The 15,827-nt window shown below is 42.5% G+C and overlaps 1 protein-coding gene across 4 annotated transcripts; it reads left to right on the top strand.

Annotated features, from left to right (window-relative positions):
- The first annotated feature begins 8,350 nt into the window (after nucleotides 1-8,350).
- si:ch211-152f22.4 (zinc finger BED domain-containing protein 4) lies at nucleotides 8,351-15,174 on the top strand. Of its 4 annotated transcripts, none has more exons than XM_064323512.1 (5): nucleotides 8,351-8,538; nucleotides 10,085-10,141; nucleotides 10,855-11,321; nucleotides 11,592-11,687; nucleotides 12,317-15,174. In XM_064323512.1, exon 5 carries the CDS (start codon nucleotides 12,361-12,363, stop codon nucleotides 13,768-13,770), a length of 1,410 nt encoding a protein of 469 aa, XP_064179582.1. In that variant the 5' UTR covers nucleotides 8,351-8,538; nucleotides 10,085-10,141; nucleotides 10,855-11,321; nucleotides 11,592-11,687; nucleotides 12,317-12,360; the 3' UTR covers nucleotides 13,771-15,174. The 4 variants fall into 4 exon arrangements, with proteins under 4 accessions (XP_064179582.1, XP_064179580.1, XP_064179583.1 ...); XM_064323510.1 differs by having other exon boundaries at nucleotides 8,352-8,538; nucleotides 12,311-15,174; XM_064323513.1 differs by lacking the exons at nucleotides 8,351-8,538; nucleotides 10,085-10,141; nucleotides 10,855-11,321 and having other exon boundaries at nucleotides 11,328-11,687.
- The last annotated feature ends 653 nt before the right edge of the window (nucleotides 15,175-15,827 follow it).

The following is a 15,827-nucleotide window of genomic DNA, read 5'->3' as shown; positions in this document are numbered from 1 at the left end:
ACGAATGCAATTTCCGTTATTGTGCGACAGATATTCAAAAGATAGTAGCGGCGCAGGGTGATGACAACAGTGTCCCAAAGCAAACATTCGTTCTGCCGCTCACTCCCTATGTAGTGTGCTACATATTTTCCACTATATAGGGAATAGTGAATTAGTGAACAAGTGAGTCATTTGGGACACAGCCGCAGATATTCAGAAAGACTCAAAACACCATGGAAACAATAAAACTCTTGACAGGACTGTACAGTAGAAGATTATGGTATAGTTTTTGTCTCTCTTTTAAAAATTGTTCTAACAATTTTGTCTGGGAAAGCAATAGTACTCTTTCCCTAATGTGATCAAACAAATGACATCAGGAATATATTAAGGAGTGACTGCATTTGTATACAGATAGGCATTTATGCTGTGCAGGTTTGGTTTTTTATGCTGGAATACTGTGTGTGTGTGTGTGTGTGTTTGTGTGTGTGTGAGTGTGCATTTGAGTGTGTGTGTGTGTGTGTGGGTGCGTGTGAGTGTGCGTTTGCGTGTGCGTGCATGCGTGTGTGTGTGTGTGTGTGCGGAGGTCCCTCCTCTCTCCTCCTGCCAGTACTCAGAGCTCCAGACAGGCTGAGGAATTCTCGCTTGGCCCAGACGCAGGGCTGCAGTCCCGACCCGGCCCTCAAAACCAGCCCCTGCTCCACACTCCACACCCCTGTGCTGCACACTCTGGGACTGTTCCACAAGAACACTCCCTGCCATAAGATGGTCCCACCGATAACTTTGGCATACATTGCACACTTTGCACACTTCTAACATGAAGCCCACTCCTTCCCTCTCTCTTTCTCTCTCTTTTTCTTTCTCTCTCTCTCTCCTATGTCATGCTGTCCTTCACAGGTATTTTATTTGTTGTTGTTTTTTTCCCCCTTGCATTCCATTACTGCATGGCCTCTTCTGCCGGATCCGTTTGACTGCAGTCTTGCTTGTGGTGATTAATTGATTAATTACCCCGGCTTTTTAAATTCACCTTTGCCAGTCATATTGGACTAAATGTTTACATTCTTTTAAGTGTGCAGAGGCCATTTTAAACCCACACCAAACCGCCCCCGCTTCTCCTCCCCCTCAGTGGAATGAGTAATGGCTATATTTAAGACAGCAGAATTATTGCTTCAGACCGAAAACACACCTGTTTCTATTGCATCTCGGCTAAACTAATGCTGGACTTTGAAATTTTTTTTTTTTGAACTGCATCCTCAAAGCCATTTATTGCATGAAGCTCAGTCCCATTCTTGCACCTAGTCAAAAGTCGGTAACCCGGCTTCAAAGAGTAAAAAGACTGACCATGTATTTGCTCCACCAACATGCACTAAACCAGCTGATTACAACAATTAGTTCTCCTATCATGCTAAAGAGTTATGCTAATTAGAATCAGCTGGTTTAGTGCATGGTGGTGGAGCAAATACATGGTCAGTCTTTTTACTCTTTGAAGCCGGGTTACCCACCTCTGCACCTAGCATGGGACCTCAGTCCCTCTCTTGCACCTAGTACGGGACCTGACTTTGTGTTCTTAGGTTTATGCAGTTCCAGCTCAGAAATAAGTTAAGTATTTAACAGCTGCTATCGTTTGTGCTCCAGTCGTTGGCTAAAATCTTTATGTGTGCACTTATGTAAGTCACTCTGAATGGGAGTGCCTGCTTAAGAGTAAATGTGAAGTAACATTACATTACATTACATTACAGGCGTTTAGCGGACGCTCTTATCCAGAGCGACTTACACAACAATTACATAGCATTAACAATGCATCCATTTACACAGCTGGATGTATACTGAAGCGCAATGCAGGCTAAGTACCTTGTTTACGGGTACAACGGCAGTGTCCTACCAAGGAATCGAACCTGTGCCCTTCAGGTTACAAGACCAGTTGTTTACTCATTCTCCTACACAAGTTAAAGGAGTCTCGTCTCTCCAGGCTTTGGGCACACGGACCAGCTCTTCTCCTGAACTGTAAACATAGATTCCACACTGAGCTCCAAACCCAGACCAAGAAGGATATGCATTTTTATTTTTTATTTTTGGTTTCTGGGACGCTAATTCCTCTGTCCGAGCAAACGGGAACGAGAGCCGCGGAACAGAAAGGGAACAGGCGGAGACTTTCAATGTTCCCCTCTCTCCCGACCCAAAGGTTGACTGCCCAGGTGACACGGTTGCTGTTGCTTTACATGTACAGGTTCAATCCTTTCTCACCATGACTACATGTGTCTTTTTTTCATTTTTTTCAAGATGCTCAGGTCATGTCCCATAGCAGCAATGAGGGACAGGCTCAAGGATTAATCTTGGCTCTGCCCTGATCATTTGAACATTTATGGCCTGGGTTTTTTAACAGGGGCTCCCCAGACGTCTCAGGCTCCATGATGGTACTGTAGGGGGTCCGTAGCCAGTTGGCATATGCACAGAATCTCCATTTAAAAAAATATAACCCCTTTTTAACTTATGATGGGGGTCCTCTGGATGACTTGATGAGCCTGGGTGGGGGGTCTCTGGACGAGAAAAGGTTGACAACCCCTGATCTATGCCATTTTACCAACACCCGTAACATAAAAAATATCCCCCTTCACAGATCACTGCCCTAGCCCGCCTTCACTGTATATTCAGAGCACTGAGCAGCTCCAACAAAAACTTCACATCTGTCATCTTTCTGTGAGCCAAAGTAATCCGGTAGGACCTCTATCCAGCTGAAACACCGCCCTCCTCTCCCTCCCTCCTCTCAAGCCAGCTGCTCCCACCCATCAGGTCCTCTGTGGGACGAACGTGCCGGTCGTCCTCACAAGTGATGATTGCAGACTGGCTGCCACCCTGAAGGTGAACTCCACACACACTCACTCACACGCGCACACGCACACATACTCACACACAAGCACACACTCACGCGCGCACACACACTCACTCGCACGCACACAAGCACACACACATGCACACGCACACACACGCACACACACACGTGCGTACGCACATGTACAGGCACACACACTCACACGTACACGCACACACACTCACACACACACTCACATGCACACAGATACACACAGACACACAAACTGTTGCAGAAAGCTTCGTGAAACAAACACAGAAGGCCAGCTATTAATAGGATTTACATAGTAACCGATGATGCAGTGTGTTTTCAGAGAGCGGCTGGCACGTTAGCGTTCTGTCCAGTGACGGTGCCATAGCTTGGCCACACACTGCCGACTGGCATTCAAGCCAAGGAAGCTACAGCCATTTACAAGATCATGCATGGCTTTCCGGATATTTCCTGGGTGTCTCAGATCTGAGGGCTTTTGTTCCCTGCAGGGCGTCAGGCTGCGAAAGTCTAGGGAGCCGCTGCCCTGCGGCAGATCTGACTGCGCTCCAGCAGGAGAACAGTTTTAATCCTGGTGCGTGTGAAAGAGGCCGTGTCAAAGCGGCTCGGGCTCAGACACGAGCGCGCACAAAAGCCTCTTTCTCTGCGCGGGACGGGGAAACTGGGCCCCGAGGTCATACAACAACAAAAAAGAATCGCTCTTTGAATGTCCCGCTCAGTCATGTTAACACGCAGAGTCCGTCAGAAAGACTCAAACAGACCTCCCTGACTCAGTGAACGAAGAGGGCGAACATCGGACGGAGGAGGCCGAATGAGTCCATTAGTTCGTTTCCGAGAGGAAAAAATATCGTAGCGAAACGGCGGGGAGGTGAGCTGACAAAGCCCCGCCCCCCGTTAGAGTCCGCACACAGTCAGAGGGCAGCCCGGGTCCTCCAAAAGAATGCCGTATCCCAACGGCACGAGCGCCAGAGACCCGTTCCTCCTTCTGTCCCTGTCTCCCGCCGCAGCGGCCATCATTTACACCAGTCCAGAGATTTAAGCCTCGCCTGCCAAGAGAGAGGGCTTTCGCTGTTCCCTAATATCCATAAATGGACCCTCCGCTGTGGAGCTGTCATTCTAGGGCAGAAGCCGGTCAAACTCACCCTGTACACCTCAGCTAAACGGATCTCTTCGACTGACTTTCCACTCTGCCCTGTTTAGCAAATGGCCCTTACTCGGGGTGGGTTGGGTAGTTTTCAAATTTTTAAATTTGACGCATTTTTTTTAATGCAACATATTCAGCCAGCCACTCACAGAAGCGGGTCAGGCGAAGCACGTTTCCCAGGGCTACGACTCAAGCTGAATGGTCAGCAAAATGGAGGACGCGCTCGCTCAGAAATCAGTCTGCAGCTGGTTTACGTCCGACTTACACGTGAGAAAAGTCCAGGTGACCGCATCATCGAGGCTCTCCAGACACGGAGGAAAGACTGATTTTTAGCTGGTGTTCGGAGGGTTTTTGGGGAGTGAGGTAGAGCTACTTCTCTATAAGTTTTTGGCGAATGAGGTAGAGCTCCTTCTCAAGAGGCTTCTCACTGCATTCCTTCTCATTAAGCACCAAGTCTTCATTTCACCCTCATTTCCACTGACATAAAATGTTCCGCTTTGTGCCCGATTAGCTCTAAAAATGACCAAGTTTCTCGCCAAGCAAGCACATGGGGGAGACAGAGTTTTGGAGGAGGGGGGCTGTGTGATGTAGAGGAGGGGATGGGGTGTGGAGGGGGGGTCGGGGGTACGGGGCAATGAACAGAGACACTCATTCTATTCCCGCCCGCTGTCCCAGAATCCTGCCCTCCCCCCTCTGAGTGCTGTATGTGTGTTCATCTGGCAGGTTGTCTAATGCTTTCCACATTTCTTCATTACCTCTTGGACACAGCACAAGCCCAGTCCAGGAATTTGGCGGGAAGTGCCAAAGAGATCCAAGACCTCCCTCTACTGGTAAAGTGGAGAAACAACAAGGAGTTGCCGTTGGGGGAGATCCAATGCCAACAATAACAATGGCATGTGAAAGAAAGCCAAAAGGCTTGACTGTTAGATTGCTGATTAAAAAAAAAAATAAAAAAAATAATACAAAAATATCTGAAAAAAATTGTCTGGGCGACCTGTCCAAGTTGAACGTCTTACTGCACACGCAGTCCAGGAGTGAGGTCAGAGGTACCGTGGAAACACTATGGAACCACGCAGAGCATGTGACTGAATTCCAGTTATGTCATAACCAACGTTTTGTCTTTTGCACCAATGACCTTGCATCTCGCGAGGGTACTAGGCTCCACGGTGTGGAGTCCGCCCAGTTTGATGCCAGACCCCATGCCATGATGACTGTGCCTGGTAGCTGTGCAGGGTGGCACCTTAGTGCTAGTTGTATCAGCCAGAAAGTGAGGGATTCGATCAGCCAATAGGTGCTCTCATTAGCGGGCATCTATTCGACAGCCTGCCTGTGTCAGCCGTGCACAGTGCGCTTCCTGTTTGCAGTGACTGAGAAGCTCATATGGCGGCCTGCACTGTGAAAAAAACACTGGAGAATTCATGAAGGGCTTTGTAAGCAATGAAATTAGTCTAGAATTGCCATTGAAAAAGAATATGAGGGAAGAGGGAAAAAAACATGGTTAAAAATTGGCTACAAGTAATATTGATTGATTGATTGATAATATCACGTGAATGTATCAGTACTGCTGTTCGGCCACCCACAGGTCATGGCTAGGTTGTCCTCCATAATGGAGGACTGCTGTCTGTAGGGCTTGCGTTGTTCTGAGGTAAACTGGGTGTTGAGAAATACAGGCTGTGTCTCCATGAGGTAAGTCAGGAGGCATGCTTGTCTGTGGATGTGGCTTGGACAGGGCTACACATTGGGAAGAGAGTCAGTTTCTCTCTCTCTCTCTCTCTCTCTCTCTCTCTCTCTCTCTCTTACAGATCTTTCCTCCGAAATGATGTCACGACATAAGGGAACTCCCTGCTGGTTAGTCAGTGGTTCAGGGAAGGAAAAGACCCATTAGTCATGGACTGAGTCAACAAACAGGCAAACTGTGGCAATGAAGGACATATGTTTTCAGTCAGTAAAGGGTCCCTCTGTGATGTCACTTGCCCCCATTAGTTAGCGTGTTAATGAATCGCAATGCAGTTGTGCCAATCCCCCCCCCCCCTTAGCTATGACGAGATTCCAGGGCACCATGAATCGATTTCATTGGATAACGGATTTTCACACAGTGCGATCGATGATTGGACAGCTTTTTCTTTTTCTCGTAACATTTAAGTAACAAAAACCTTGAGTGAGAAAATTAGCTCAAAAGTATTGATATCAAAATGACGCCAAGTTACAGTACTACAAACAATATAGACTATCTTGCCTCACCGAAATTAAATAAGATATATTCCAAAGCAATGCTACCCAATATTTCCTCAATTCTTTCAAGTCACTTGGCCCTGTGAATTGCTTCATGGAACACATTGAAATTCATGTAGAAAACTGCTGGTGAGTAACTACAGGAAGCATATTTCTCCAGAAAACATATGTTTATACTTGCTTCTCAACTGAATTTGAGTAAATGTACAAGTTATTGTACATTTGCTACGTACAATAAATACTGCATGTAAAATACATATTGCACATAGAGAACTTCTTTATCCCCATGGGGACATTTCCCTCGCAGCATGTTACATTCACATTTACGAACACACACTTATACCAAGAAACATACTATCATTCACGCAAAAGCAAGACTGGGCAGGGAAATACATACATACCAATACAAATTCGCCATATACATGCCTATTCAATCAATCTTGACTGTGAGAAAGCCATCCACACATATGTTTGGCCTGTCCATGTACTGCATGCTTATACACACAGGGCCAAGTGACTTGAAAGAATTGAGGAAATATTGGGTAGCATTGCTTTGGAATACATCTTATTTAATTTCGGTGAGGCAAGATAGTCTATATTGTTTGCAGTACTGTAACTTGGCGTCATTTTGATATCAATACTTTTAATGGCAGGCCTGGATTTTGGCAGTCTGAATGAATGAGTTATAGACGGGGTATGTCTTGTATGTGTATGTGTATGTCTTGTAACTTGGCATTTTTGTACATTGAAAACGTGTTTTTTATGAGATACAGTATATACTCTACATTTCCAAAAGTATGTGGACACCTGAACATCACATCCATATGTTCTTGTTGAACATCCCATTCCATATACTGGAAGATTTCCAGTATATGTTGAGACATGGCTGTGGGGATTCACTTCCATTCCGCCACAAGAGCATTAGTGAAGTTGGGCACTGATGTTGGGCGTAAGGCTGCATTTGGCATTCCAATTCATCCCAAAAGAGTTTGATGAGGCAGAGGACAGTGCTCTGTGCAAGCCAGTCAAGTTCTTCCTCACCAAACTCAGCAAACCATTTATTTATGTACCTCGCTGTGATGCTGAAACAGCAAAGGACCTTTCCCAAACTGTTGTCACAAAGTTGGAAGTGCACAACTTTCTAGAATGTCATTGTATGCTGAAACAGTACGATTTCCCTTCATTGGAACGAAGGGGCCTAGCCCAAACCAAGAAAAACAGCCCCAGACCATTATTGGTCATCGTAGGCTTATGTACGGCTGCTCGGCCATGGAAACCCATTTCATGAAGCTCTTGACAAACAGTTCTTGTGCTGACATTGTTTCCAGAAGTAGTTTGTAACTGATTTTTACACGCTACATGCTTCAGTACTCAGCGGTCCCATTCTGTGATCTTGTGTGGCCTTCTGCTTTGCGGCTGATCTGTTGTTGTGGCTATGTTTCCACTTCACAATAACAGCACTTACAGCTGACTGGAGCAGCTCTAGCAGGGCAGAAATTTAATGAACTGACTTCTTGGAAACGTGGTGTCCCATGACAGTGCGACATTGAAAGTTAATGAGCTCTTCTGTATGACCTGTTCTACTACCAATGTTTGTCAATGGAGATTGCAAGGCTGTATGTTTGATAAGATGCACCTGTTAGCAATGGGTGTGGTGCATATCCACCTCTTCACCCCCCCAAAAAAATAAAAAATTAAAATAATTTTAAATGAAAAAGATTCTGACATCTTGACATGTCATCCTTCAATGCAAAGCTGAGTTTCCACCCACCTTCTGAAATCTGGTACGACAATCCCGTTGACTCAGGGACAGGCACAATAATGTATGTATATAAATATATATATATATATATATATATATATATATATACATACATTATCATTTAACTAAATGAATAGCATTATATATTTATATTTCATATATAAATTCCATTGAAGTGTTAGAGTTTCCATTAGCTGGTATACTGTCATGATACTATTCATACTATCAGAACACTGACTATACCAGAATGATTTCATAAGATATATAACTGCTAGACCAAGAGGAATAAAATTCCTAAAGTAAGGCCGGAATATTTTATACCAATCATGATGCCTCCTCTTCATTTTAAATGAAAGGGATCCTGACATTTGACACCATCCTTCTGCACAAAGTAGAGTGTCCACCCACCTTCTGAAAACCGGTATGACAACCAGGTGCACTCTGGGACAGAAACAATAATTACTTTCACTTCATCACAACCGAAACCAGAGGTGCAGATTTAAATGCACAAATGCAGTCTGGAGAGCAAACCAGGAAGCAGCACAGGAGAGATCCATCACCCAGCAGGTCAGTGCAGAAAATAATGAAATCAATGTTGTTGTGACTTGTTTTTTGGCGACGATTTATCTTCAATCTATTTTAGATTTGAAAGCGGTGTGAGATTGCACTGCGATTTCTAACAAGGAACTAGTGTAGGCACTTCGGATTCAGTGATCACTGAACTACATTACATACACAGTACAAACAGAACAGATGTAAATATTGGTAAATGTGCTAGAAACATTAATAAATTTGGCAGAATTTTGCCACAGGTTGATACTGAAACTCTTTTCAACTAACTGGTAAGAGTAAATTTTTAATTCTACCAAAGAAATCATTTCTTGGATCAACATGTGCCGAAGACAGCACATATTTCTACCGTTCTTAAGTCACTGCTTTGGTTACAAGTTAGTTTTATAACAGGTTTCAAAGTTTATTGTTTTTTTTTTTAAACGTGACCTTAACGTTCTTAATGGATCGCCATTTGAACACACATTGTACACTGCAAAAAAAGAAAAGAAAATAAAAGTGTAGTCAATAGAAACACTAAGTCATTACATCACTTTACAATAATTTAGCAGAAACTCTTGTCCAGAGCATCGCACAGAAGTGAAGAGCATTTTTTACTGCATCGGCAGCCGATCATAACTATTTATTACTCAGAAACTGCCAGTACGGACTCGTCCTCTTCGGTGTGTACATTCAGTTTAGACAAAAAAAAAAAGAATACAGAACTGCAGGACAGCCAGAAATTTTTCCAAAAAGAACAAAAAATTGAGACAGGTATTTTAATATGCAAGGACATTTTTATATCAACCAATGACATTTTCTCTTCAACACAAAAACAATAACAAAAAATAATTCCAGTGAATGCAATCCTGACAACTGGAGTAATCCTTCAATAAAAAATCCCACTTGCAGTTCCTCACAAATATAACTAGACTGTTGTTTAAAAGGCAGAAGTTTGGAAAGCAAGTTCCGTCTTTTACTGTATTATTGGCCAAACACAACTTTGAGATCTACTCAAAGTAAAGTTTTGTGTGTTCCAGTGGCCAATTCTGTACAACCTGGACAAGTGTATTTTTATTTATACACACAAACTGTGTGTGCATGTGTGTGTGGTGCTGTGGTGCATGTGTGTGCGTGGTGCGTGTGTGTGTGTATGTGTGTGTGTGTGTGTGTGTGTGTGCGCGTGTGCGTGTGTGCATGTGTGTGCACATCAGACCTTGGTCAAATATGTATTTGTTATGTTATATGTATGGCAAATATATATTTGCCATACATATAACATTATCCAAAAGGAAATCTATTCTTTAATATCCAGTTATTTGAATGTATTTTAATAATTGTATTTAATTGTTTTGTACACTGAACATTTTCTTCCTTTTCTGTTTTCACTGTGAATTTCTTTATGTATGAAACCTAAAGTTCATGTATTTATTATGATGATGATGATGATGATGATGATGATGATTATTATAATAATAATTATTATTATTATGTTGATATTGTTGCTCACTTATTAAGCTGGAGCCCACTCCTGCAGTCTTGCCACTCACTCATTTGGTTGCAGGTGTGAACACAAACAGCTAAACTGGAACTACTGAGATGAATAAGAGAAAATATTCTAGTGAGTACTGTCATTTGCCCAAATTCACTTCAGTGCTATGTAAATGTGCTTAAACTAAAGCATAAATACATTTGTGGGGGACTTATTTATGTTGTCTTGTAGAGGTCTGCCATTTATGAGATCAGTATAGGACTGTTGTGATTAATTTATTAACGTAAGATTTTTCTATTTTTCTAGACTCTGTAGCATTGTAGAAGCAAGAAACCCACTGATAACAGAAACCCTTCTGTTTTAACTCAGATATAAATTGAACTGTCAACACTTGACTGTTATGTATTTGTTCATACCTGATGAGTGCTGACACTGTTACAGACAATGTAATGAGATAAATGAAAATCACGTATTTCAGCGTACGCCATCAACTGTCTGTGACTGGATCCATATTTATTAAACCATATATATATATATATACCCACATATATATATGTGTGTGTGTGTGTGTGTGTACATGCACACACATACACAGTACAGTCCAAAAGTGTAAGGCCACCTGTAGTTTTATTTTTATTTTTTTAACATTAGGTGGACAAGAATTCAATTAACATATGCACATTTATTGAATTACAAACCATATAACAAACATTTGTTTGCCACAAGGGACTAGACTGAACTTGACAAGACTGGGCTTTTTTCAAGAGCTCTTTGCATTCCCTTCTTGGTTTCTCCACTCCATTCCAGAATTTGTGCTGATTACATTTGTATTTATTTTACAGAAAACAGTGCCTCAAGGGGCCATTTTCAACGTGCAAAAGGCCCATATGAACAACAAAGGGGTAGGTCACATCCATATTATAAAAGTAATTGACAATAACAGTTGACATTTAATTGTAGAATGGCAGACTTGGTGATGCAGCCAAGTTCTATAACTGTTCAACTGTTGCCATTGGTTTTTAGTTTCCCTAACAATCTTTGGCCCTCTGCGTGGGGGCTTGATTGATAGAAGTCTTCTAACAAGCAGGTGTACCACCGTTCAAGTGTTCTTTAACCTCTTCATTATTTCAGCAATACTAGTAATTTACATGCAGTTTTTTGGCAGCTATTTCCTGATACAGTATGTGCAGGTCAACAACTCTTCGTCTTTTTTTATATGTTTGCCTTTCCCCATGGTAATGGATGTGAACTGGATTTCCATACGGCTCACCTCATTTTCATACCCCAGTGAAACAGGATCCCTTGGAAGGTCAGAATGCAATTCCTTAGGACTCAGAAGAATGTAGAACAGTACATTGTTAATGCAGATTTAATTTAGTAAAATTTCATTTCATAAGAATGTTTAATTGTGCCAATTTACCGGTTTTTGTTGGAGCAAATTTATGACAGAATATTGTTTTCCAATAAAATATAACTGCTTACCTGGGTTTACTTTAAATAGCCATTTTTGCTAATCTTTATCAAGAGCGCCCTTTGGGACACTCCTAAATATATTGAACACAGAAACATTTGTTTGAAGGGGGCAGCACCTTCAGTGGCCCCCATTCATACAGCAGGTCTGCCAGGAGTCGTCCCCATGAGAATGATACTAAAGATAAGACCCTTCAGCCAGATGGTAAGTATTTGCTATTATTTGCTTCTGATACCACGATCTACCACAAGAGGTATGACAGAATTTATTTGTGGTTAGGCAGTCATTACTGTGTCACGTACCGGTGTGCACCGTTGTTTGCCCATGGAGAGAAAGAGAGAGAGCGCACCCACACCAACACAAAATCAAATGAATAAAACCGCTCATGGGTTCTGGGAAATACAACAAACTAAAGCAACAAAGACAATAAAAAGCAAAACTAAGCAACAGCTTTTCAGCTCTCCTCCAGCTTTTCAGCTGCGGTTTCTTTTCTTTTTGTGCTTGGACTGACAAAACTCAAAACAGACTCGCTCTCTCGATGTGTGCTCTCCCAGTCTTGGCCTCGATCTCTGGAGGGCAACACACCTTTAAGTACCTGGGCTGGTTTTAATTCAACTCAGGTGCTTGTGCTCTCTCCACCAGTCATCATTGCCGAGTCCAATCAACAGTATGTAGACTGAATTCTACATACTTGTATGCAAATTTAGCGCCACTAGAAGCTTCCTGGTGTAGTAGAACAGATTGCCAGATAGGTGACTGATTGCGTCTTTACAATAGCTTCTTTCTTTGCAAACACAAGCTAAAATGTTGTAATTAAATTTTTTCAGTTTCAGGTGGACCTTCAAAAGAACGGCACAAATCAAGCCCTCTAGTCCGGATGATCGTGACAGACCTGCAACCCTTGTCTATAATTGAGGGCACTGGATTTCGGCAGTTTATGAGAGCACTGAATCCTGGCCATAGTATTCCAAAAGGGATATCTACTTTACACTCAGAACTCCTACAGCTGTATGAATCAGTAAAAAAAGAGGTGAAAGCATCCCTCTACTCTGCGAATGATGTTGTCCTGACGTCAGAGATGTGGACAAGAGGAACAGAGTTCTATCAGACAGTGAGCTGCCATTTCATCGACCACGACTGGGAGCTGAAATCCTACGTGCTGGAAACAAAAGACTGCACTGGTAAAAATACAGGGGAAGAAATTGTCAACCAACTGCAGACAATTTCAAAAGAATGGGAAATTAGAGAAAAGGTCCATGCTGTGGTTATGAATGGGCCTAATGTGTTGCTGCATAGTTCAGGTTGGACATACTTTCCTTGTTTTGCACATACTTTGGACCTTGTGTTCAAGGATGCGTTGAAGGGCGTCCCGGCCTGTGAAGCACTTCTGAAGAAGTGTCGACAAGTCGTGAGGTTCCTCCACCAGAACTGCAATGCCACAGGCAAGCTAAAGGATTCACTGCCTCCGTATGAGCTAATGCTATCCGAGGAAACCAGGTGGAATTCTACATTCTACATGCTGGAGAAGCTCTTGCAGCAACACAATGCTATCAACACAATGCTCTCCCACAGTGGTGAGAAATCTCTCATTCTAAATGATCGCGAACTGTCAATAATTAGCAACATTGTGTCTGCTCTTCGACTTTTCGAAGAAGCCATAAATGGAATGTCACAACAGATGTACGTCTCCGTTTCCTGGATTATTCCCGTGGCGAAACTCCTAAAGGAAAAACTGGGAATGCTGACACAGAACAGGAACCAAGTAGCAGAACAGCTGGCAGGAAAGTTCGCAAAACGAGTTACAGATATAGAAAATAACTATAAACTGGCAGCTAGCACAACTTTGGATGCAAGATTTAAAAACGTCCTTCTGTCTCCCGATGGCAGTACAGACCAGAGGAGAAGAAAACGATTGCTCGATGAAATACTCAATTCCGGCAAGGCAGGCCAATCAACGTGCACTAATCCCTTCTCTCCAAACGATTGCCCTGGTGGATTGTGGGAAAGGTGTGAATGTGAAGAAGAATTGCGCAGATACGCCCTCAAAGAGGCAATCCCACGGGACTGGAACCCCCTGTTCTGGTGGAAGTTCCAAAATAAGGAATTCCCAAATCTCCAGAGAGCAGCTCGGAGGTACCTTGGGATCGTCTCCACGTGCGCCCCCACCGTGCGAGCTTTCTCCAGGGCTGGCCAAGTCTACAGTCTTCAGCGGCTTCGCCTAGAGCTGGAGACCATCAACGTGATGCTGTTCCTTAACGGAAACTATATTTTCTCCAAAAGCAATTGATTAGATCAAAGATATATTTGTAAAATTGTAAAATGTATTTCCCATCATGGAATCCATGAAACCCCAGTCACTAAGCTCTGCAAATCCATTTTATTTCAAGTGATGTGAGAGTCAGATTCAAGAAATGGAGGCCAAAGCACACCTATTGCATCATCACTAAGCTTTATGCGATTGTCTAATTTTAGCAAAGATTTTCTGTTTTTATATGTGACCCAGTTTCATGTTGACTGTCATCTCTTCCCTTCATGGGTATGTGCGCTGGGATATATACAGCGTTGGGGGCAGTTAAACTAGTTGCTTATTTACATTTTGCAGAAGTTCATTGGTAGTTCAACTACATTCAAATTTGTGTATCCTATTGGCTGTAGTAGTTAATTATATTTTTATCATTTTGAGGTGCAATTAACAGCAGGAACTACCAACTACTTTTGGCCTCAAAACATTTTTTATTTTTATTTTTTATAATCCCTTTGACCATATACCGCCTCCTCTCTCTCATTGCTTTCCCTCTAAGCCTGACCGGTGAGAATTACTCTGCTCCACTTCAGATGTCGACTGCCAATTGCCACACATTGGTAGTTACACCCACAGTGGTAAAGTGTATAGTGATTCTCCCCATGGGCAAACTGAAGGCATTGCTCATATGTGCATCATGTTAGGGACATATGATTTTTTGATCATTTTTATACAAAGAGGTTTGAACAATGCTTTTGGAGTAGTTGTAGTTTTGCAGGATACATTTATCTTTAGGGTAGCTTTTCTTTGGTTCAAATACTTTCAGTGTGAGGTAATTGGTAGTTTGTGCAATACTATATGACATGTATTTTTTCATTCATTTTGGTTAATTGTTTATGAATACATTTGAATGCATTGTTTCGTTAATTCAATCATTCATTCATTACTTTTGTAAGACTGCAGCACCCACTAAATGCTTATTCACTTCGTAATGACCCTTCATCTATGCAGCAAGGTCCTACTGAGATCAGTTCCCAAAAATGTTGGATTTGATTTACATATCGTTTCATAGGATGTGCTGTATTTCCTCATGAACCTCAAAAGGAGAAGGTGTTCTGCGTGTCATCTGAAATCACCGATTTTAAATGCTGTCTGGGGCCTGAGGGTTATTGTATTTTATTTCTATTATTTCCTGAATTTTACCATTCTTTATCAGACACTTACACATTGATTTTCACAATAAGAATCCCTGATTTGTTAAAATGCACAGACCAATTTGAGCCCAAAAAAATCCCAAAAATGTAATTTTACAGACATTACTGCCAACTGCATGCATCCACATCTGTAGCTACTGTCTGTCTCTGGCTTCCACCAAATGTCCATCCCGTATTGCAAGGATGTGAAAATGTGTTTGTGATTTGACTAACTAAACAGGCTATTTGCATTTAATTTGAATTCAGATAATCTTCTTGTGTCTTTTAAATAATACCAATCAGGGGAATTTGTTTCAAAACACTGATGAAAGGCCAGTGGTATCACACACTTCAGAAATGGCCACTAGATGACAGTAGATAGCAGTCGTAAACAAGATCAAAAAATCCCTCGTTTGAAGAACGCACAGTAGACTCGTGGACGGATTGGCCTTATCACATTTACAACAGAATGCCAATTTTACACAATTTTATGTTCCCATAGTGTTTACCCAAGTCCTCCCACCTTTTCCCTATGCCTCCTTCCTGTACAGAGGTTCTCTCTCTGTCTCTTTCTCTCTCTCTCTCTCTCTCTCTCTCACACACCCTCTCACTCTCTCACACTACCTCACTCACTCACTCACATACAGATTGACACAGATTAAGAGACTATCACAGAGAGACTAAAAGCAAACCTTCTGTTCCCCTGTGCCTCTCACTTCAGCCTCTCTCCTTAGTGTCTTTTTTCCCAGCATGCCACGCTCCTCTTCCTCAGACTCATCCTCTACTCTGAAAGCTTCGTTCAGCACCTCATGCCTCAGGGTCTCCTTCCCACAGACCTCTGTTTTCAGTAAGGTTCATCGTTTGCCAATTCGCCAAAACTAGATTGTCAGATAGTGAAGCGTGATTCAT

The sequence above is a fragment of the Anguilla rostrata genome, chromosome 2, assembly GCF_018555375.3.
Source record: "Anguilla rostrata isolate EN2019 chromosome 2, ASM1855537v3, whole genome shotgun sequence".
Lineage (NCBI taxonomy): Eukaryota > Metazoa > Chordata > Actinopteri > Anguilliformes > Anguillidae > Anguilla > Anguilla rostrata.
This window is presented reverse-complemented; position numbering and strand designations above follow the sequence as displayed.